This window comes from Lutra lutra, chromosome 1, assembly GCF_902655055.1.
Source record: "Lutra lutra chromosome 1, mLutLut1.2, whole genome shotgun sequence".
Taxonomy (NCBI): domain Eukaryota; kingdom Metazoa; phylum Chordata; class Mammalia; order Carnivora; family Mustelidae; genus Lutra; species Lutra lutra.
In genome coordinates, this window is record NC_062278.1 from 151720001 (window position 1) to 151741273 (window position 21273).

Genomic DNA, 21273 nt, shown 5'->3' on the forward strand with positions numbered 1-21273 from the left:
AGAGAAAGGGGATTCTCCGTGAGAACCCCAGCGCGAGCAAGACCTCAACACAGCCACCCCGCTGTGCCTCCCTCAGCAGCTTTCTCAGTTTGCTTGTTGGGGCAAATCCCAAGATTGTGGCTGCTCTGGAGGCACAATGGGTTACGTAACTCCAGGCAGCCTGGGCACCCTATCGGCTCATCTTGTTAAACTGCCCCAAAGAGAAAATGACGCACCCAAAATGTGATATCCTTAAGTTGTGGGGGCGGGGGGAGCAGGGGAGCAAGGCTTTGTGCTGGACATTGGGCTTTGCCTGAAAATGAAAAAGGAACAAAAGGTCTGCTGTTCACCTCACTGCTCGCTGGGAACCGGGGGCGGAGGGTATTTACCGGAGGCCTAATGCCAAGTGGGCTCCCGGGACTGCACTTGGCAAAGCCCCTGGAGGCGGAGAGGCATTCTTGGGGACACTCCAGGTCTCTCCAAGAATAGTGTTCACTATTTCGATGACCCTGTAGTAAGACCTGAACCTGCACCATCCGGCCGTCCAGCACCTTGACCATGAAACAGGGTCTGTGCTCACAGTCCTGTTCACTCAGCCGCTGCCAAGTGTGACAGCGCTGAGCTCTGCTGCTCAGCTGTCCCCCACCGGCTTGCCACCAACATCCCAGCAAAGAGCCTCCAGGCACCACGCCCTTTGGGGTTTGAAGTTCCAGCACCACATTCGACCATTTCCTTGTCCTCAAGTTGTCACGTTCAGAGAAAGTGAAACTACTTCAACAGGCTGGATGTTTCCTGGATTTCGCTGGCACAGATGCCACTGGAAGCCCAGGGGTTAGTTCACATGCTTGTACAAGTGAGGACACAGTTGGGACACTGCCTCCTCCAGGAAGCCTTCTGGGTCCTCCCACAAACTTTTCCCTCCCAGGCTCGGCCAAGCACTCCTCTCAGCGTGCTCCCATATGCCCATGCTTATCGCTATGCTAACTGCGGCGCACCATCCATTTTCACTCGTTCATCTGACCACCCCACTGGACTGTATTCCTGGGAGGCCCAGAACTCCTGTCCTGGCGTCATGACATGCACTCCAATCTCACCCCTCAAGCTCAAGGATCTTGGGCAGGATGCTGAACCTCTCGTGATTTAGTCTACCTATAAAAAGGGGATAAGAGACCCCTCTTGCCAAGCACTGGCTGCATGAGGTATGATTTTAATCACTGGGATTCAGGGCTGCACAAAGTCCTTGCCCTAAAATACAAACATACAGTAGTAACTCATGACTAAGTCTGGGGAGGAAGGTAAGGCAGGAAAAAGAGAAGGGGAAAGGTAGCAATGGATCATTCTTTGTTCAGGGCAGTCACAAAATGGCCTCTAATGAAATCCCCTTTGGAGAAAGTGAAAAGGGAATCATGAGGACATCAGGGGTACGGCGATCCAGGTGCTGGGCAGCAGCAAGAACAAAGGTCCTGAGGCAGCACATTCCTGGTGAGTCCAAGGATTAGCAAGGAGGCCAGTGTGTCTGGGGTGGAGTGGGCACAGAGGAAACAGTCAGAGAGGTGGGAAAGCCCTGTCACTTAGACCTCCACTGGCCATGATCCGATAGGAGCCCACTGGAGGTCTGGAGCAGATGAGTTAAAGGAATCATCTGACTGTGTGTTTAAAAAGCCTCACTGGTGGGTAGACGGAGAACAGACTGCACAGAAGCAAGCCGGGAAGCAGGTGGCCCAATGTGGAGGCCACCACAATAATCCAGATGTAAGAGGAAGGTGGCCTAGGACAGGGTAGATGCCGTGGAGCTGGTGAGAAGCCACAAAATTCTGGACACACTGAAGACCAAGCCAACAGACTTCCCAGCAAACTGGGGTGTGAAAGAAATACAGAGGTCATGAATGCCTCCAAGGCGATTGGTCTGGGCAACTACAAGGACAAAAGTACCATTTATAAAGACAGGGTAGACCACAGGAAAAGCAGGCCGAAGTGGGAAAGGGTTCACTTTTAGCTATTCAAGTTTAAGATGCCCACAGGCACCCAAGGGGAAGATGTTGTATATGGCTTTAAACCAACATGTCTGGCCTCCAGGGGAGAGGATTAGTCTGAGGACAGGAGCTAGACAGGGGTCAGCGTGGGGCAGATTCTAAATCCTGGAGACTGGGGGAGATCACCTGTGGCACTAGTGCTGATGAGAGAGGGAGGGGCTAGCAGGACTAAGCCTCAGGCCCTCCAACATCCCCAGGATCCCAGGATCGGGAGGAACAACAGCCAGCAAGGTAGGAGAACAGGAGAATCAGGGAGCCAAAGGAGGACCAGATTTCCAGAAGGGAGTGCTCAGCAGTGTCAAGCCCTCCTGAAAAGGCAAGAAGATGAAGCCTATGGACGGACCCCTGCACTGACAAGGCCTTCAGTGCTAGGGGAATGGTAGGTTCACACCCTGCTCGCCCTGGGTACAGGTGAGCACAGAAGAGAAACTGCAGTGAGCACAGACAGGAGCAGAGACATGGGTACCGGCCGTGAGGACCACAAGCAATTCTCTTCACGAAGGGAGAGATCATAGCATGTTTCTGTGCTAAGAGGAGATCTCCCCGAGCAGGGGGAAATGGATGACGTGGAAGGAGAGGAGCTGCAGGAAATGTCTCCTTCCAGAAGTAGGCAGGCCAGCAGGGGTGGGATTCAGGGCACCAGCAGACAGAGGGCCACTCGTGGGGCAGGAAATCAGCACAAGGGCGAGGCCCCCAGGCTGGGATCCTGGGCCATCCCCCTGGCCCACTATACTTGGGACACTCCTGACATACAGGAGGTCCCCCACGCTTAACTGTGAGACAGATCAGTGGAAAGCTACTGGAAGCAAATCTGCACATTTTCAGCTGTCACTGGGTGTTATTTCAAACAGGAGGAGAAAAGTAAACACTGCAGACAAAACGAGAACTGGGGTGAACTTTGATATGAAGGCATCTAGAGGTGTCTCTAACAACACTCCTTGCTGCTGTCTGAGCTCACCAGCCCACACCACATCTGCTCGGAGCCCCGCCAAGCACTCACCCCATGATCCCTGGGGGCAGGGGTACAGCCAAGCAAGAGCTCCAGTGGGATGAGCTCTGCTCCTGGGCCGCGGGGAAGTCAGGACGGCTGCAGGCACATGTAAGACGCTAGCTAAGCCAGCCTTGGCAGCAGACGCCGGGCACCAGGACCAGCTCCCCATGTTTGCATCCCCGCAGGGCAGCGCGTGTGATTTCCATTCCACCTGCCTTTATTCGAGAATCAGAAACGGAGCCTCCACGAGAGGAGCAGGAGCCAAACTACACCCAGCATCACTACAGGCCAAGCAAGCTGCTCAGGGTTCAAAATTCCCATCCTTGGGGCACCTGGGTGGCTCAGTTGTTAAGCATCTGCCTTCAGCTCAGGTCATGATCCCACGATCTTGGGATCAAGCCCCCGCATCGGGCTCCCTGCTCAACGGGAAGCCTGCTTCTCCCTCTTCCACTCCCCCTGCTTGTGTTCCCTCTCTCGCTGTGTCTCTCTCCGTCAAATAAATAAATAAAATTACGAAAGAAAATTTCCCATCCTTAACCTCCAGGGCAATTCTTCATCTCATGTTGGGTCTGGATCATGGCTCTCGCCATCCCAAAGCTCAGACCCTCCACACTCCACTCGTCCTCCCTGGTCCTTCACACCTCCCCGCACTGACTCCTGTGGCCACACACACCCATGCCCCCCACACTGCCCCAGGCAGGAAAGGCCCCCTTACCGGTGATGGTGCAGGCATCCCGGTACCCTCTGCAGCTGGGAGCATCTTCCACAGCCTCGCTTACATAGTGCTCCTCAGGGATGCCCGGGCTGCAGGCTAGGACTGCATGGCTGCACGCCTCCAAAGGGGGCACAGAGTTGGCCGAAGTGTCGTCGTGCGGAGCTGTGGCGTCCAGCTTGGCAGGTTTCACGGGGAGGTGCCCACTGCCATCGGGGGCCCCGCTGCCGGAGTCTGGGGCAGTCCACCTAACTGTGGTGTGGTGCACCACCAGGGGCTCCTTACAGGAAACCTAGGGGACAATCCAGACAGAAGAGCAGTTAGCGGAGCTTCTGAAAAACAACAGTAAAATAAGGGCCCTGAGATGATGTGGGTTCAGATCACAAATTCTGCAGACCAAGGCATTTCCCATCAAATTCTTCATTTCTGATAAAAGAAACAGCACAGTGGAGCTTTCCAGAGACCGATGTAGGGTGACACCTTGCCCTGAAGGCTTATTAATGGAATGTGTCCTTCCGTATAGCTGTGGCTTCAATATCCATTTTGATTTCTAATACTAATTCATATAATCAGTATAATGCCTATGAACAAAAGCTCTTTGTGATCATCAATAATTTTTTAAGGGATCCTGAGACCAACAAAGTTTTAGAATTACTGCTCCAGTATATAGTTCTCTTTTTTTTCATTAAGTATAACAACCAGTATAGTTAACAGTAAATAACCAGTATAGTTTTTTTTTTATATATATATATTTTATTTGTTTGACAGAGAGAGAGAACACAAGCAGGGGAAGCGGCAGAGGGAGAGGAAGAAGCAGACTCCCGCTGAGCAGGGAGCCAGAGGCAGGGCTCCATCCCAGGACCATGAGATTGTGACCTGAGCCAAAGGCAGAGGCTTAACCCACTGAGCCACCCAGGTGCCCCCCCTTTTTTTTAAATAAGAAAGGAAACAAAAAGAGGGGGAAGCTAACAGACATTTTACCCAATACCAACACAGCACAGTAGGTTGTGACAGAAAACTACAGCCCTAGATCTGTGAACTTTTCCCTCCACAAGATGTTATTTACCATACTACGCCAAAAGTTCCTATTAGATATAAATGCATTCAGCCCTCATTAAAGTGAACACACAACTATCAAGTGGGAAGGAGTGGGGGAGCCTGTGGATCCCTGGTGAAAAGTGAAAGGTAACCAGAGATAAAACTGGACTGTGACATCTAATTAGTGATTCAAATACAAATGGGAAGCCACCTGGTAAGAAAAAGCCTGGAATTCCCAAGCAGGACCCCAAAAATATTATAGGCTGCAGCGGCCTACGGAGGTGGACCAGGAGACCTCCAGAAGTGACCTGTGAGCCCACTAAGCTACTGTTCTATGCAAAGACAACAGAAAGACATTGTCAGACATGTAAAAGCTTAAAGATTTGATCCCTGACACTCCTGGAGAAGCTCCAGCCAGGGAAGCCCACCGCACCTTACAGGCTCCCACTAGTGAACAGATCAATGGAAAGAACTCAAAGGGGAGGAGGGCCTGCTTATATAGTTAAGAATGGCAGTGAAATTAAGCCAGGGACACTGAGAATTAAGGTCTAAATAATGCACACGATTCACAAGCCTCACAGCTGAAAAGGGGGAAAAAAAAAAGATCAAAGGATTTATAGATTCTCTAGTCCCCAAAAAAGAATACACAAACACACACACTAAACAATATTAAGGAACCTTAATAGCGATCCAAACAAACAAAAACAAAAACTCTATCAGACGGACAAAGATTTAAAAATTATAAAAAGGTTCAATTTGGCAAGACTTTTAAGAAACAGTTTTAGGCGTTACTTGGGGTGGGAGGGGTAGTAATAAATTCAGGAGGGCAGCCTAGCTGGCTGTGGGCCCAGGATGTTTACCACGGTGAAATGCTAACAACAACCCAACTCCGCCACAGAGAGTGGGGGTAAGGGGTTCAATTACAGCTCCACCAGAGACAAGGCAACCATGCCACCCTGAAAAGAAGCTTCAGGGCCCAGGTGATGTCATCACCATGGAAAGACACCCTGCCCAGAGGGAAGGGAGAGGATGAACGGGGCCTTCCAAAAGTTTTAAATCTGCTAACAGACTGAACCCTCAATGTATCCCTCAATGTATCCTTTTTTTTTTCTTTTTTTTAAACAAGGGGTCTCAAATATACAGATTTCTTAAAGACAACTTCAACCATGGATTATACAACTTTTGCTTTCACGGTCCATAAAGTGAAGGGTTTGGCAGAAATCCTGGTGATTACGAGCCCTAAACTGATACTGTCCTGCCTCCTGGCGCCTTTGCTTCAATTTACAGTAGTTCTACCCTCACCCCAGGAACATACTGTTATAAAACAAATAGTTCCAGGGGCGCCTGGGTGACTCAGTCAGTTAAGCGTCTGCCTTTGGCTCAGGTCATGATCCCAGGGTCCTGGGACTGAACCCCATGTTGTGCTCCCTGCTCGGTGGGAAGCCAGCTTCTCCCTCTGCCCCTCCCCCTGCTCATGCTCTCTTTCTCTCTCTCTCTCTCTCCAATAAATAAATAAAATCTTAAAAAACAAATAGCTCAAGTAAGTATAAGCACTTTCTAAAAAACATAGTTTGGACACATCAGCAAATGCTCACTCAAGCCTCAAACGGGAACACAAGGAGCCATTTTGAAGCACAAAGTACACTTATTATGGTCTGCAACTGGCAAAGCCCTCAGAAGCTTGAGAGGCCTCTCTTTTTTAAGTAGAACAGAACTACTCCAATTTATTTTCTCATCTCCAACCCCAGTGAAAAAGAATTAAGTACATAGGCACGGGCATTCACATGCACGCCGCACCTGAGGTACATCATATCCCATAATTTGTAAATTTTAATGCTCACCACATGACTTTCTTTGGTCATAATATTTTTGGTTTGTTGTGGTTAAAAAAAAAAAATACCCACATAACATAAAATGTACCTTCTCCACCGTTTCTAAGCATAAAGCTCAGTAGTGCTGAGTACCTTCCCATCGTGGTGGAACCAATCTCCAGAACGCTTTTCAGCTTGCAGAAATGAAAGTGCACTCATTAAACAGCCCCCAGCCTCCTCTCCTGCCACAACCTGGCACAACCTACTTTCTACCCTATGAATTCCCTACTCTAAGTGCCTCATGTGAGTAGAACCATAGCGTGTCTTTTTGCAAATGACTTACGTCACTTAGCATAATATCCTCAAGGTTTATCTGCGTTGGAGCATCTGTTGGAATTTCATTCTTTCTAAAGGCTGAATAATATTCCACTGTACTGAGAAGCCCTTCTTGAAATGAAAAGACCAATCTCTCGCCCATTAAAGTCAAATGGAAAACAACCTGAACTTCTACAAACACAAAAACAGTTACAGGGATGCCTGGGTGGCTCATTCAGTTAGGCATCTGAGCCTTCCGCTCACGTCATGATCCAGGGGTCCTGGGATAGAGTCCCACATTCGGGCTCCCTGCTGCAAGGAAGCCTGCTGCTCCCTCTCTCACTGTGTCTCTCTCTCTCAAATAAATAAAATCTTTTTAAAAAATAAATAATTAATTTAAAAAAATAGTTACAAATCGCAGCCAACCCAAACCACTGAAATTCTGGAAGAGGAGCTAATGCACCTAAGACACACGCCTCTGTGCCAGGCACATCTAACATTCTCAAAATAATCACAGATTTGCAAATTCGACCATCCTATTCACGTGCCAGCATCTCCCATACTATTTCACTGTGAAACCTTTCTCCACGTGGTACCCAGTTGCCAGGCGTTTACCTAACGGAGTTTACTTTGGGAAAAGCCTCTAGAGTCTGACTCAACCCCCCTGCCCCCATCCTCCTGTCTCCCACACACTGTGAGCATCTTGAAAGTCCCGGCACCTGCTGGGTACTAGGTAAATATTTACAGAATAAACAGTCATGAGTGAGGGACAAGGGATTTGGTCCCAATGACTCTGAGGATCTCCTCAAGCTACAAAGTGGTAGTTTGAGGATCAGTGTTGTGGGAACCCCATCGCAAGTCACAACGCCACTACTGACCTTGAGGAATCTCTCGGAAGCGCATCTGCAGTGATGGTTGGGGGGGGGGGGTGTGAAGACCACACCCTGTGGGCTCTGCAGGAGGGCGCCTATTGAACCTCCTTCCCATTACTGACTGATACACACCAAGTGTGATTTTGTGTAAGATCAACCACACACAACAGCTCAGAAATCAGGAAGCCTAACCCGGAAAACCCTCAAGAGCTGGCTTGCCGGTCCCTCACCCAGTTTCTAGGTTGAAGAAACTCAGAGCATGAGTCCTGTCCCCGGCCCCCAACCCAGGGGAGACCTCAGGGATGGTGGGGGAGGGGTGACGATGCTTCTCTCCTGCCCCTAAGTGCAGCTGGGCAGCCAGTCCAGGAGTGCTGTGAGAGACACCGTACCGCTTCAAAAATCAGTTTTCCCAGAACAGTGGTTTATCAGCGCTTTTACTCATAATGCAGTTTTCTGCTGGGGACTCTAAGAGCTCAAGGATCAGAAATAAAGAGAGCCAGGCACCCAATCAGACTCCAGAATCAAGCGGCCACTGCAAAGGAGGCCACCCAGCAATGTGACCCCAACAACCCCAAAGCAACATTTGGGGGGGCAGGGGGGAGAGAGGCGCTCCTGTATGTCCCAGAGCCTCAGACGCCTCCTCTCTGAGGCAGTAATACCCACATCTCTCAGACTGTTAAACAGATTATAGACACGGATGTAAGTCTTTATAGCCAGCACCGTGCTAACCACACAGCAAACCCTCCAACTTTACAAATCCCCAAATTGTTCCCCCCTCCCAAAACTATTTATTTACTGTGTAAGGGAAGCGAACGTTCCTAAACGTGCAAAATTTTGAATACCGGTATTCTGTAGGGCAGTGCATGTCTGTAAAGTCCTAGCCATATCAGCTTCTTTTCTAAGATAGTATTTATTTGAGAGAGAGCACAAGCAGGGGGAAGGGGCTAAGGGAGAGGGAGAAGCAGGCTCCCTGCTGAGCAGGGAGCCCAATGCGGGGCTCGATCCCAGGACCCTGAGATCATGACCTGAGCTGAAATCAAGAGTCGGACACTTAACCAACGGAGCCACGCGGGCGTCCCAACAATATAAACTTTATTAAGAGCTCGGAGAGTGCACCAGACACTGCGTCAAGAGTATTTTGGAGGCTTTAAGTTATGCCACCCTCTACCACCTCCCCATCCTTGCTGGGGTCCTGTGACCAGCCCCATTTCACAGTTGAGAAAAGAAATGCTCGGAGAGGTTCATTAACTTTCCAGAGGTCACAGAGCCAGCAATCCAGGTCTTCACTGCGACAAGGGATGAAAACCCAACATGAAGACAATTCCTAGCACCTGGTCTCTTGCCTTCCCCTCTGTCCACCGCACAGGAGCATCTGAGGCTTCATGGGATTCAGGAACAGAGCAGCCACAGCCCTGGGTGCTCTCTGGCTCCGGCAAACCCTGGCACCCCCAGCAAAAGGCCTCTTTCAGGCAGAGGAAACAAAAAGGGCTTAGGCAAAGTGAGAGTGGACAGTCCTGAGCCATGAAAGGGCCTCTGTTTCCCTGCCTGACTTCTGCTTGCAGAGCCTGCAGGAAGGAGGGATTTTTCTCAGCAGAGGAGTGAGAAATTCTGCAACCTGGTCAATTCTTCAGCCAAAGAGGTGCCAGGAAAAGAAGTAGGAGAAAGTACACATGGAGGCGGTTTTGCATTCAAGCTAGAAAGCTTCTCCAGCCTCCACCCTGAAGCCCTTGACCTAGGATCCCCTGCCTCACTCTTCTTCTCAACTTATGACCCATGATCCGGCCTCCTGGTTGTCAGGGGGTAGGACAAGCCACTCATCTTACTCTAGTTTGTTGCTGACAAAATACACGGGTGCAAGCTCATCGTCCCCCCTGCCACCGGCATGTGATTTTTGGGAGCCAGAACTAAAACCCAGAGAGCTGTGTGACACTGAGGACATGGCACTGCCTCTCTGAGCCTCAGATGCCTCATCTGGATAAGGAAGACCTTGAGTGAGCATGAACCAGACAGTCCCTTGCAGCTAAGCCCCATGAGGAGCCCCAAAAGCACAGGAAATTATGGGAAGGCTTCTGTGTCATCAGCCCTTCCCCTGCTCCACTCTCCCCCACCACCCCGTACTATCCGCATGAATCCTCCTCCCTCACCCACATACAAGGGACTTCTGAGAGGAAAGCCAAGTGATACTATGCAGATACAGCCACCCTGCGCAGGCAGGAATCAGCTATTTCCCAAGAGCCAAAGAAAGGAGCTTCCACCAGGACCAACTCAGACGTTGTCGGGGGGAAACTGAACAGGGCTCCAGGTTGGTGGCCCCACAGGTGACAAGAAGAAGCCAGTGCGGGATGACTCCCTCCATGGCCAGCCAGGTGCCTGAGCTTGCAAGGCCTCCATTTTCTGGGCAAAGGCATCCAATACATCTGCCACAGGACCTGCTGTCATAGTTTAGTAATTCTGAACAGACAGGTCCAAGTACAGCAAAAGTTTTCATCAGGATTATATTAGTCCTCCACTGACACAATGGCAGGCTGCCACACATCTGCTGGCTTAAAATGACACCTATTTACCAACTCACTGTTTTCTAGATCAGCAATCTGACATGAGACCCCTGGGCCCCGGGCAACAGGTCAGCAGGGCCATGCTCCTTCCTGGTGCCCTGGGGAAGAGCTGGAATCCAAGCTGATTCAGGTTGTTGGTCACAATCGGTTTCCTCTGTTTGCAGGAATGAGATCCCGGTTTCCTTGCTGGGCTCTCTGCTGGGCGCCAGCCTTTGCTCCTAGGAATCCTGTGTTCCTTGTCATACTTCCCAGGTTCTTGCCTGTGACCCCCACATCTCAGAGCAACAGCCCGTCGAGTCCTTCTCACACCTGGAACCTACAGTCCCCTCCCTCCACATCTGAATAGCTCCTCTTCCCTCCCCCTTTTCTGTTTTGAAGGGCTCATGTGATGACACTCACATGATCAGGGCAGTTTCCTGTCGTAAAGTCATGTGATCAATAACCTTAATTCCAACTGCAAGCCCCTTTGGGCCAGAACCTAGGTTGGTGCTGGGCTGATAAAAGCCAAGGGACAGCAATCTTGAAGGAACGACTTTAAAATTTTGCCTCTCACAAGGGCCTTTGGTTCTGAAGGCCCGGTAGACCTCAGGAGCCCACCATATCGCCCCCAGCCTGGTGAGAGGGCAAACCAGAGTCAGCCCAGACCCTTTTGGCCCCACAGGAAGATGCCTGAGGCCCAACACTGGGGACCAGACAGGAGAGGGTTTAGTCCCAGCTCTGCCACCACCTACTGACTGTGGTCCTTGGTCAGCTTCTAAGATGTATCTCATCTATAAAATGCAGGTGTCACCAATGCGTCACCAAGTGGCTGGGACAAGGAGAAACAATGAAAGCAGGTGGCCTGCCCCGCCTGGGAGGGGAGCCTAAGCATTAGTACCTGAACATACCAAGGAGGCAGATTTATATCTACAATGCAGTTTTTCTCTCGAGAATCAGGTAACATGCAGGCTGTGGACTCAGGGCACCTACTTCCAGGCCCGGACACTCCCCAGAGGCTGAGTCAATCACAAAGGAGGCTGACCGAGGTGTGATGAGCTCTAGGCTCCCCCCCACTCTCGGGTCAGCCATGCTGCAGCTGCTTCTCTGAGCAAACTGCTGTGTGCTTCAAAGGTGCTGAGACCCACGTGCGCTATTTCAGAACCCAGGCGGCCTCAGCATTCCTAGGACAAAAAATGAGCCATGGGCTTGGCACTCAACCTAGTAATTTACATGCATGACCCCATTTATGGCTCACAACCTATAAAAGTAATACCAGTAGCTGCTGCTTTCAGGAGAGGAACAGGCTCAGAGAAATAAGTAACTTGCCCAGGATTTGAACCTAGATCTGAATGGCCCCGAAGATGCTGCCCTATTGCAGCCGTGAGTGATCCTGGGCGACTGTGTCGTTCAGTCGAGTGGAGAATCCTATGCCCCATGCTCTCTCACCGCTGCCCCTTCTCTTTCAGCTGTCCACGGTCTCTCAAAGCAACCCTCCTGGGATGCCTGAGTGGCACAGTGGGTTAAGCATCTGACTCTTGGTTTTCAGCTCTGGTCCTGATCTCAGGGTCATGAGATCGAGTCCCACGTCCAGCTCCGTGCTCACACTGCATCTGCTTAGATTTTCTTTCCCTCACTGTCTCTCCCCCCATGCTCACGGGCTGGCTCTCTAAAACAAATCTTTAAAAACAAACAAACCCTCTTGCCATAATAGGGGCAAAGGAACCCAAAGTGAAGATCCCACTGAAACCACTCAAGTGCACATAAGAAATATGTGTCCCCCCCAGCCAGGCCAAGGTGCAGTCTGACCTCTGGGGCCACGCTGGGTGGGTAGGCAGGCAGGCCGTAGAGGGGCACCCGCACAGGTCCAGTCCTCCCTGACTTCTCCGTCTTACCGCTCCCTCCCCACCTCTCTGCCACTCCCAGCAGCTCCTTAAATAACTGGACAAGCAGAAAAGTAGTGGAAAATACCATGCACAGTTGGAACAGCTGGAGGATGAGGAGGGGAGGAGCTGCCACTTTGCACAAAGGTGACACATGCAGAAAGAGCGAGGCCGCCAGTGGACGGGGGGATGGGAGTCTGGGGGTGGTGGTGAGCCCCCAGTCCTGCAGAATGACAAAATGGCTCACTGCAGGCTTTCATACACCCAAAACCCTTTGTCGCATAAACCAAACCCACACTAGAGCCTGATGGGGCCCTTCTCATTCTGGGAGGCAGCAGTGGGGCCAGGCTAAGGGCCTGGCTCCACATTTCATCTCCGGTAACAGGAGAAGCGGGACTGGGAAGCATTTCTTGTTGACACAAAAACTTCAACAACCGATCGCTATAACCACAATGCAAAGGGAAGGAGCGTCCTGGGAGAGGGTGAGCGGGACTACCCGTGGCAGGAGGAGGCAGGGAAAGCCAGGTCAGAGCCACAGTGGGCACCCTAAGGCACAGGAAAGGCAATGCCATATGGTCCCAAGGACAACTGTCAGGACCTCTCGTGGACTCCTAGGAGGTGCCTGGAAAGGGGCCCTGGAAAAGGAGAGGCCAGGGCTGGGGACAGCTAGGGACTGCAGGCGAGTGTCGTCACGGTTTGCACTAGGCTGGCTGAAGGCGTGGAGGTGGGGCAGGGGTGGCACTCTAGTGCCTGCCACACGTGTCCTCCTCGCTGAAACCCACTTTCCCATGCTCTCATGCTCGCGTGCGTGTGCGCGTGTGCGCACACACACACACACACACACAGGAAATAAAAGCCATTTCCAAGGCTGTACCATTCTCTAGTTCCAAAGAAAGTGAATCCCCAAAATAGTCTTTAAAAGAAAATCAAGAATCAAAGAAAAGGCTGATAACTCTAGGCAAGCAGAGGAAAAATTATGGGGTCTGGTCCTATATAACCCCACCTTGTCTTTTCTAAACCTTGCTTAGGACAGAAGCAAACCAGCCCACACACAGCACTGCCCCCCAGCCCCCTAGTCCCTGCCATGAAGAACAGGCCCATTTCATCCATCAGGTCTCATGAATGAAAACTGCTGTCAGGTGACCAGATCTCCCAGTTTCCAAAAATAATCCTGCCGCACCAGAGAGAACAGAAATGCCCTGCCTCGCCACCTCCCAGCCCCATCTCCCAGAAGAAGGCCGGTGAGGGAATCAAAGGCTGTGTGCTGACAGCCTTACGTAACAGGCCCAGCTCTCTCGAGCTGGTGGCAACAGATTTATAACACGCCAGAAATAGCTCCCTATCCTGCGAAACGGGACAGGCCTGGGAGGCTGAGCAGCAGAGCCTCGCCTACAGCCTGCCTCTCCCCTTTCGTCCACAAAGGACCCCTTCTGCGCCTTCCAGCACGAAGCAAGTTCAGTGAGACCAGCTGCCAGGGCCCCACACAGACAGGTATCACCTGAGACCCTCCCTCAACGCTGGAGAAGACATTCAAAACCTGGGTCCCTCAGAGATGGCGTGCCCAGGCCAGGGGACGAATGGTAACTCCAGCGTGTTGCTCTGCAGACAAGTGTCCCCAGCGCCACTGGGTCGCTCCTAGACCAACTCAGGACAAAGCGTGGCCTCTGGATACTTTATCCTGTCAGCCCCAGGGTGCAAGGCCAGCCCGACAGGTGGCAGGCAGGACGGAGGCGGTCTTTTGTGCCCTGCCCCACTTCAAACCCCAATCGGAAAATCCGAAACTGCAGCAGAGGTCTGTTCACATTGCCAGGATGCCCTGGAGGAGTTCTGGAGGCTGGCCAAAGCCGGGGAGGGTGGCAAGGGTGGTGACCTTGTCCAGAATCGCCAGGGGATGGCTCACCAACAATCTCCATGATTCCAGGCTGGAGGGCTGCGGCTGCTTTAAAGAGGAAACGGTCCCCTGCGAAGAGCCAGATGTCCTCACCAGGAAGCCCTGCAGCCCAGATGCAAGTGTCCTCACTTTGAAGGGGCATGGGGTCTTGGGGGAGCAAAAAGTGTGGGAGGGAAGAGAGCAGAGATCTTTGGGGAAAAGCAAGCACGTGAGGCCTCACCTGCCCTCTCAACGTATAGGCCTGAATTAGCAATAAACCGTGCCTGGCCAAGAACAGTGGCTGACACGCTCCAGGATAAAGTTAATACAGTAACCAGAGTGGGAAGGAGGCCCAAGCATGTGGGACAAGGGTGGGAGACAAGGAGAAGAGAAGGGAGCAAGCAGTTCTCTGTGCATAAGCCCTCCCGGGGTCCTGGCTTTTCTGGCACTCGGTCCCTGGGAGGAGCCTGGCTTTTAATGATTACATCAAGGAAAAGAGTATGAATGGCTCCTGGTTACTGCACAGTGACCATGTCCCGGATCAGGGCTGGGTACGTTACCCCCAGGCATCCTGACGTAAAACTCCACGGTGGCCTGTGGGCCTGCATCGTGGCTTCTTCCTCACACTGCTGATGGAGACACAGGCTGGAGATTCCTCGCCGACGGTCCGAGAGCCTGGAGGTAGGGCTGGTATTGAACCTTCGCCTGCCTACCCGGCAAACAGCAAGTGTGTTGTACACAGCAAATGCCAATAAATGCAGAAGGTGAGTGTCAGCTTTGTTCATGATATCTTTTTTTTTTTTTTAACATTTTATTTATTTGTTTGACAGAGAGAGAGAACACAAGCAGGGGAAGCAGCAGAGAGAGAGGAAGAAGCAGACTCCTGCTGAGCAGGGAGTCCGAGGCAGGGCTCAATCCCAGGACCCTGAGATCATGACCTGAACTCAAGGCAGAGGCTCAACTGACTGAGCCACCCAGGCATCCCTCACAGCATTCTCTTAGCACTCATGTAGACTGGTAATTTTTCAGAACAGTTAGGACATAAAAAGAGCAATCCTTTACAAAAAAGAAATTAATAGTATAAGATAATGTCAGTTTCGAGATAAATGCATTCAAAGAAATCATGAAGATCATTTTACACTGAAAAATGTTAACATCCCCAATGAAAATGCTTAGGCATCAGTCATTAATAAAGGAAATTCAGTAATAGCTTTCAGGAGAAAAAAAAATCACCAAAAAAATCAAAGAAATAGTAATGAAAACATGAGATACTATCTCATTATCTATCAAACAGGCACCCTTTTTCTTCCCCTGTAGACAGAGCCTCCACTGCAGACAAGGGTTTAGCTAATGAGTTAGCTTCATGTCCAGGGGCAGGCATCAAAAGCAATCCCTCTTCTCCAAGTATTTCCTAGGAAAAAGACCATAACTGTGGACAGAGAGAACTTTCCTCTTCTCAGCACTGCACAACAGAGAACAGTTAGAAAATGAAAACGCCTAATGATACGGACTTCAATTCAATAAAGCAAGGCCAATCCACATAACACATCTGTACACTCCTGACCGTAACACCATTTCTTTTTTTTTTTTCATTTTTTAGAAGATTTTATTTATTTATTTGACAGAGAGAGAGAGATCACAAGTAGGCAGAGAAGCAGGCAGAGAGAGGGGCGGAAGCAGGCTCTCTGCTGAGCAGAGAACCCAATGCGGGGCTTGATTCCAGGACCAGGAGACCATGACCTGAGCCGAAGGCAGAGGCCTAATCCACTGAGTGACCCAGGTACCCCATAACACCATTTCTAACATCGGTGCAGAGAAACGTGTGGTGGTCAAGCCAGGATGCTCAGGATAGATTCAGTGGGAAAACAGCAGACCACAAAAGCAGGTGCAGAAGACAGGGTGCCTGTTTTAATAAAAATGAGACACATACAAATATAATAAAAGAAATGTCATCTTCATGGGCATCCCAACCTCATGCCCCATCCCCGCCCACTGAACTACACGCAATAGTCTGCTGCTGCCCTTTCCTTATTAGGGCCCTGGCTGTCCTTCCTCACGACAGTCCAGCCTCCCCTCTCAATGGCTGGGTGAGCTCTAGCGCACCACTGCACCTTCCTAGATGCCCACAACTTTTGAACAGCCTGAGTACAAGCACATTTCTTCACCAATCCAACAAATGCCTTTCCTAAAGCACTTCCACCATAAGCTCGACCCCTTTGAAACAGTTCCCATGAGTCACCATGGGGGGTGGGGCAAGTTAAAGTTAGCTGGCCTCTACAAGCCTCAGTGCTCTCCTCTGTAAAACGGGACATAATAACAGTACCTAAATGTGCAGGGCTGTCATAAGGATTCAGTGAGATATAATATGTTAAAGTAAAGTCAAATGTACTCTAAGCACACAGAGTCAATGCTCAGTGACAGCTCCCCTAATGGGAGTCAACTTGTTGGGAAAATGGGAACCCTATTTCAACAAGCATTTTCCTACAACCAAGCTATGTATAAAGTTCAAGCACACATGGCTTATATCCTATGCTTCATATCATATGGACAGAAGCTGACTACAATCAAGACTCACTTCTGCCTCTTTTGTTCGTTGCTGTGGCCTCAGTTCCTGGGATATAGCAAAAGGCCCATGAATGAGGAAAGAGATGACTCGCCCAACTGACTATAACCCCAACCCATCTTCCGATTTAATTACAACTATATGACAGGCTAATCCCAATTGTGGTGACTCTGAGGCACAATGGGTTTCCACTGAGTCATCTGTCATATTAGGAAGTGAGAAAGGACTGTGTGAGAGGATTCCTGAATGACAGAACCAAGGTCATCTTCTGGAACTGACCCACAAAACCTGAAAGCTTAAAAGAGAAAAGTAAGTCTCACCTAAGCAACAGAGGAGGACAGGAAATTTTTATTTTCCACTGTACTTCTGAATAAAGCTTCATTCCCATTTCCGTATCAGCTTCTCAGTGTGCAACAAACTACAGTGAAATCATAGCCTTGTGTTTTTGAAAACAGATTCCATAGCTATGGTAACAGAAGTTGTCACTACTCGGACTTCACTGTAGGATCAACTGGGGAGAAACAGCTCTCAGTCCAGACACAGCTAATCAGCTCTGGACAGTGTTCTTTTCAGCTCAATGTGCTTAAACCATAATTAACAAAGCCCTTAAACAGAATTCTCTAGACAAACTGTACCACATAAAGGTTCCTTCAACTAACAATTCATACTTAGGGATACACACACACAAATCTCCTTGTCCTGATTTTATTAATTCTAAATAATCCCCCAAGAGGCAAGTGATTGGTCCACATTAAAAATCAGATTCTGGACTTGAATCATCGTGCCAACAAAGAAGCAATTTTCTACAAAACATTAACATAGGCATCTACACAGAAGTGGGAAACAATGGCTCAATTTTTATCATCCACTTTTGGTAAGTGATCCAAAACAGACTTTGGGATTACTCAAGAAGTAGCACAAATAATTAGGAATGCATGGTATTGAGAGTAGAAGCCAAAAGTTTCTGTATGAAGATATCACAGGGGAAAAAAAAAAAAAAAAGAATATCGCAGAAAGCAATGAGGTCAGAGACAATGGCTACTGAGGGGGGCCAAAGGAAGCACATTCCACCCCCCGCCCCCGAAAAAAGCACCCAGGGGAGCCTGGGTGACTCAGTCGGTTAAGCATCTGACTCTTGATTTCGGTTCAGGTCTTGATCTCAGGGTCATGAGTTCAAGCCCTGTGTTAGGCTCTACGCTAGACATGGATCCTACTTAAAACACACACATGTAGACACATACACGGCACCCAATCAGGCTCTCTGAAATTAACAGGCTTGCTACTAGGGAACCGGTTGAACAGCCATGCACACACTGAATGAATCCTGACAGGTGGCTTGCAGTCAACATGTAGTTTCATGAGATGGTAAAATCTCCTTAAGGTGAACGGGCCATGATAACCACAACACATAAAGGCAACAGCAAGACAGAAAGCAGAAGGAGGAAACGCACTGGCTAGGAACTGGATGGATGGGAGGCAGGGAGGACAGAGTCATCTCCAAGCAAACAAGCACTGGCATCTCACTGGTCCCCACCAGTCACTGCCCCCAAGGGTGCCAAGAGTAGGGGTCCCACAGAGGCACTAATTCCGTACTGTTCATGACCTCAGCTGGGGGCGATCAATGCCCACCTGCCACATTCCCAAGCTGGGCTATCCCTTTCCCTCTCCACCATCTTTCCAATTCAAACAAGTGGCCTCTCTCTAAGGCCTTGGTGAGTCTAACGCACCCCAGAGTTTCATCTTCACAACTGCAAGTTTAACAGGAGACCCAAGGAAGACTGCTTGCTCACAACTTCAAAACCACACCACCCACGTGGTCCTGGGAGAACTGACGGGGTCACATTTTCACAACTCTCTTATGTTTGGCCTACAGCATGTTGTTAATTTTTGAACTAACTGCCAGCGTTAAAAGTCAAAAGTTTTCACATAAAAAATATCTGGATTTCTCAGCCTCTCAATGGTAAATTCGGAGTTCTGGTAACATCAGTCTCGTGGTCCCTTTTAAAGGCAACCCTGGTCAGGAGCTAGAGAGCAGGTACCCTCCATCTGCCATAGTCCCCACCCCTCCTGGCTATCTGATGCCCAGCTGGTCCACCCCTTGGTATTTCTCTGCCTGGCCTCTACTAGCATGTTCTATACCAACAAAGGCTACACTCTGGAATAGCTTTCCTTTAATACAAAATGGTTCCCATCTTGGTAGGTGCCCTTTTTCCTATCATTCTGCAAAATTCCAATCTCTGGAAAAGGGACTGGTTTTAGATAAATTCCTGGTTAGCTTCTTGTTTATACTTGTAATAGAAAACATACAACCCAACATAAAAGTTTTTAAAGACATCCTTATACTTCCCATCATGAAAATTTTCTCCATCAAACTCTACTACTCATTTACAGAATTTCACAGGGGAATTCTATTAGACCTTCAAAGACCAGATAATCCCAAGTACAGTTAAATTGTTCCGGGTCACATTAAAAAGAAAAGGGAAAAAAAAAAAAACCACCAAGAAAACATGCACACACACATCATGGGATCTATTCCAGGAACTGTTCAACATTTAAAAATCCTTTACTACAACCCACCAAATTACTAACTCTAAGGAGAAAAATGAGTATCTCTATAAATGCTAAAAAACTTCAATACAGTTCAACAACCTATTATCTAGTAAAAACAGTCCATAAAATAGGAATTGATGGATACTGCCTTAATAACACACACACACACACACACACACACACACACACACCTATGTTCAAAATCTTACTCAATGGAGAAACCATAGCACGGTTCTCAGTGAGGTGAGAAGGTTAGGACACCCACTGTCTCCACTACTAGATAACAACGTGTTGTGGGTGTGAGCTAACACAATTAGACAACTCAACAATTAGCAGCGTAAGAATGGGAAAAGAAGTAGTAAAATGATGGGGCGCCTGGGTGGCTCAGTGGGTTAAAGCCGCTGCCTTCGGCTCAGGTCATGATCCCAGGTCCTGGGTTCAAGCCCCACATCGGGCTTTCTGCTCAGCGGGGAGCCTGCTTCCTCCTCTCTCTCTGCCTGCCTCTCTGCCTACTTGTGATTTCTCTCTGTCAAATAAATAAATAAAATCTTTAAAAAAAAAAAAAAAAGAAGTAGTAAAATGATCTCTTTGTAGATGATATGATTATATATGGAGAAAAACCAAGAGAAAAACAAAACTAACTCAATAAAGGAAGTTGGCAAAATAGCAGGATAAGTTGGCACAAACATCAACAGCCTTCACATCCACGAACAATAACCAGAGGGAAGATACGATAGCAGATGAATCCCCCCACGACGCCAAAATAAACCACTCTGAAATAAACCGCACAAATGTATGTACAACATAGAACATTTTTAAAATATCACACAAAGTTATTCATCATGTCACAAATTGTAAGACAAAAACATCAGAAACAGCATAAATGTTTATATAAAAGAGTTAATTCAGCCAAACAATGGAATCCCATATAGCGGTAAAGAAAAAAAATATCTGAGGTAAGATCTCCATAAACAGATTATGGACTAGTTTCTGGAATATACTGCAAAGTGCAAGAAAAAAAGGTATAAAAGGTTACTACTTTGTGTACATGAGAAGGGAAAATAAAACATTCACATACAAGTAGCAGGGTTTTGTGGGGTTTTTTTTTAAGATTTTATTTATTTATTTGAGAGAGAGAGAGAAAGAGCACAAGTTTAAGGGAGGGGCAGAGGGAGAAGCAGACTCCTCGCGAGCAGGAAGCCTGATGTGGTGCTGGACCCCAGGACCCTGAGATCATGACCTGAGCCGAAGGCAGATGGTCAACCAATGCAGCCATCCAGGTGCCCCATCGCTGATTATTTTTATAAAAAGAAACACAGGAGGAACAAACAACTGAAAACTGGTTGCCTCTCCAGGTGGGTAGGAACAGGGTGAGAGTAACACACGCTGTCTCTGGGTGCACCCTTTCCTATACTTGGGACTCTGGGTCAGATTCACAGTTTACATAATCGAAAAATTAAGTCAATGAAGATGGGAGACTGATACCGCATGTAATCAAAAGGAAAAGAACATAGTCACAGCGCAAACGAGTAACACTAGCACTCGAAGAAGAAATCGGCAATGTCACTCTTGCACCCAATACCCTGTACACACTCAATAAGATACATTCTAAGGACAAAAAGAACTGCACAGGGACGCTTAGGTGGCTCGGTTGGTTAAGGGTCTGCCTTCAGTTCAGGTCATGATCCCAGGCTTCTGGGATGAGTCCCACTTTGGGTTCCTTGCTCAGCAGGGAGCCTGCTTCTCCCTCTGCCTGCCACTCCCCTGCTTGTGTGTGTGCGCGCTCCCTCACGCGCTCTCTCTCTCGCTGACAAATAAAATCTTTAAAAAAGGAACTACACAAAGCCAATCTTACTTAGTAGGTGTATTGATGAGATGGGTATGGGTGTAACCACTTCTAAAATTATTTGGGGTGCAATGTGTAAATATGTTGGTGTTGCATAATAAACAGCTATTGTTAATAACAAGGTGGAGGGTGTTTATTTCATGGAAAGGGCAGGAAAAGCAGAACCAAAAAACCCTAAAAAGGTTCGGTGTGGGTGAAACTGAAGATGCAGGGGAGAAAGCTGGCGAGGCGGGGGCAGGCGTGGGCCACATCATCACACAGTTCCAAGGGGCCACTAGT

The 21273-nt window shown here is 48.9% G+C and overlaps 2 protein-coding genes across 16 annotated transcripts in view; one reads left to right on the forward strand and one right to left on the reverse strand.

Annotated features, from left to right (window-relative positions):
- Positions 1 to 4007, reverse strand: part of TRAK1 (trafficking kinesin protein 1) — a 121896-nt gene extending 117889 nt beyond the window's left edge. For 12 of the 15 annotated variants that reach the window (XM_047739526.1, XM_047739516.1, XM_047739478.1 and 9 more), the window contains exon 1: positions 3719 to 4007. The gene's annotated coding sequence lies outside the window, so the exon portion shown is untranslated. The remainder of the gene's footprint in view (positions 1 to 3718) is intronic. The other 3 variants (XM_047739428.1, XM_047739422.1, XM_047739443.1) reach the window with 1 other exon arrangement.
- LOC125102764 (transcription initiation factor TFIID subunit 4-like) overlaps positions 3799 to 21273 on the forward strand; it is a 94068-nt gene continuing 76593 nt past the window's right edge. The window contains exon 1 of the mRNA XM_047734285.1: positions 3799 to 4005. Coding sequence (XP_047590241.1) covers positions 3799 to 4005 — 207 coding nt within the window. The remainder of the gene's footprint in view (positions 4006 to 21273) is intronic.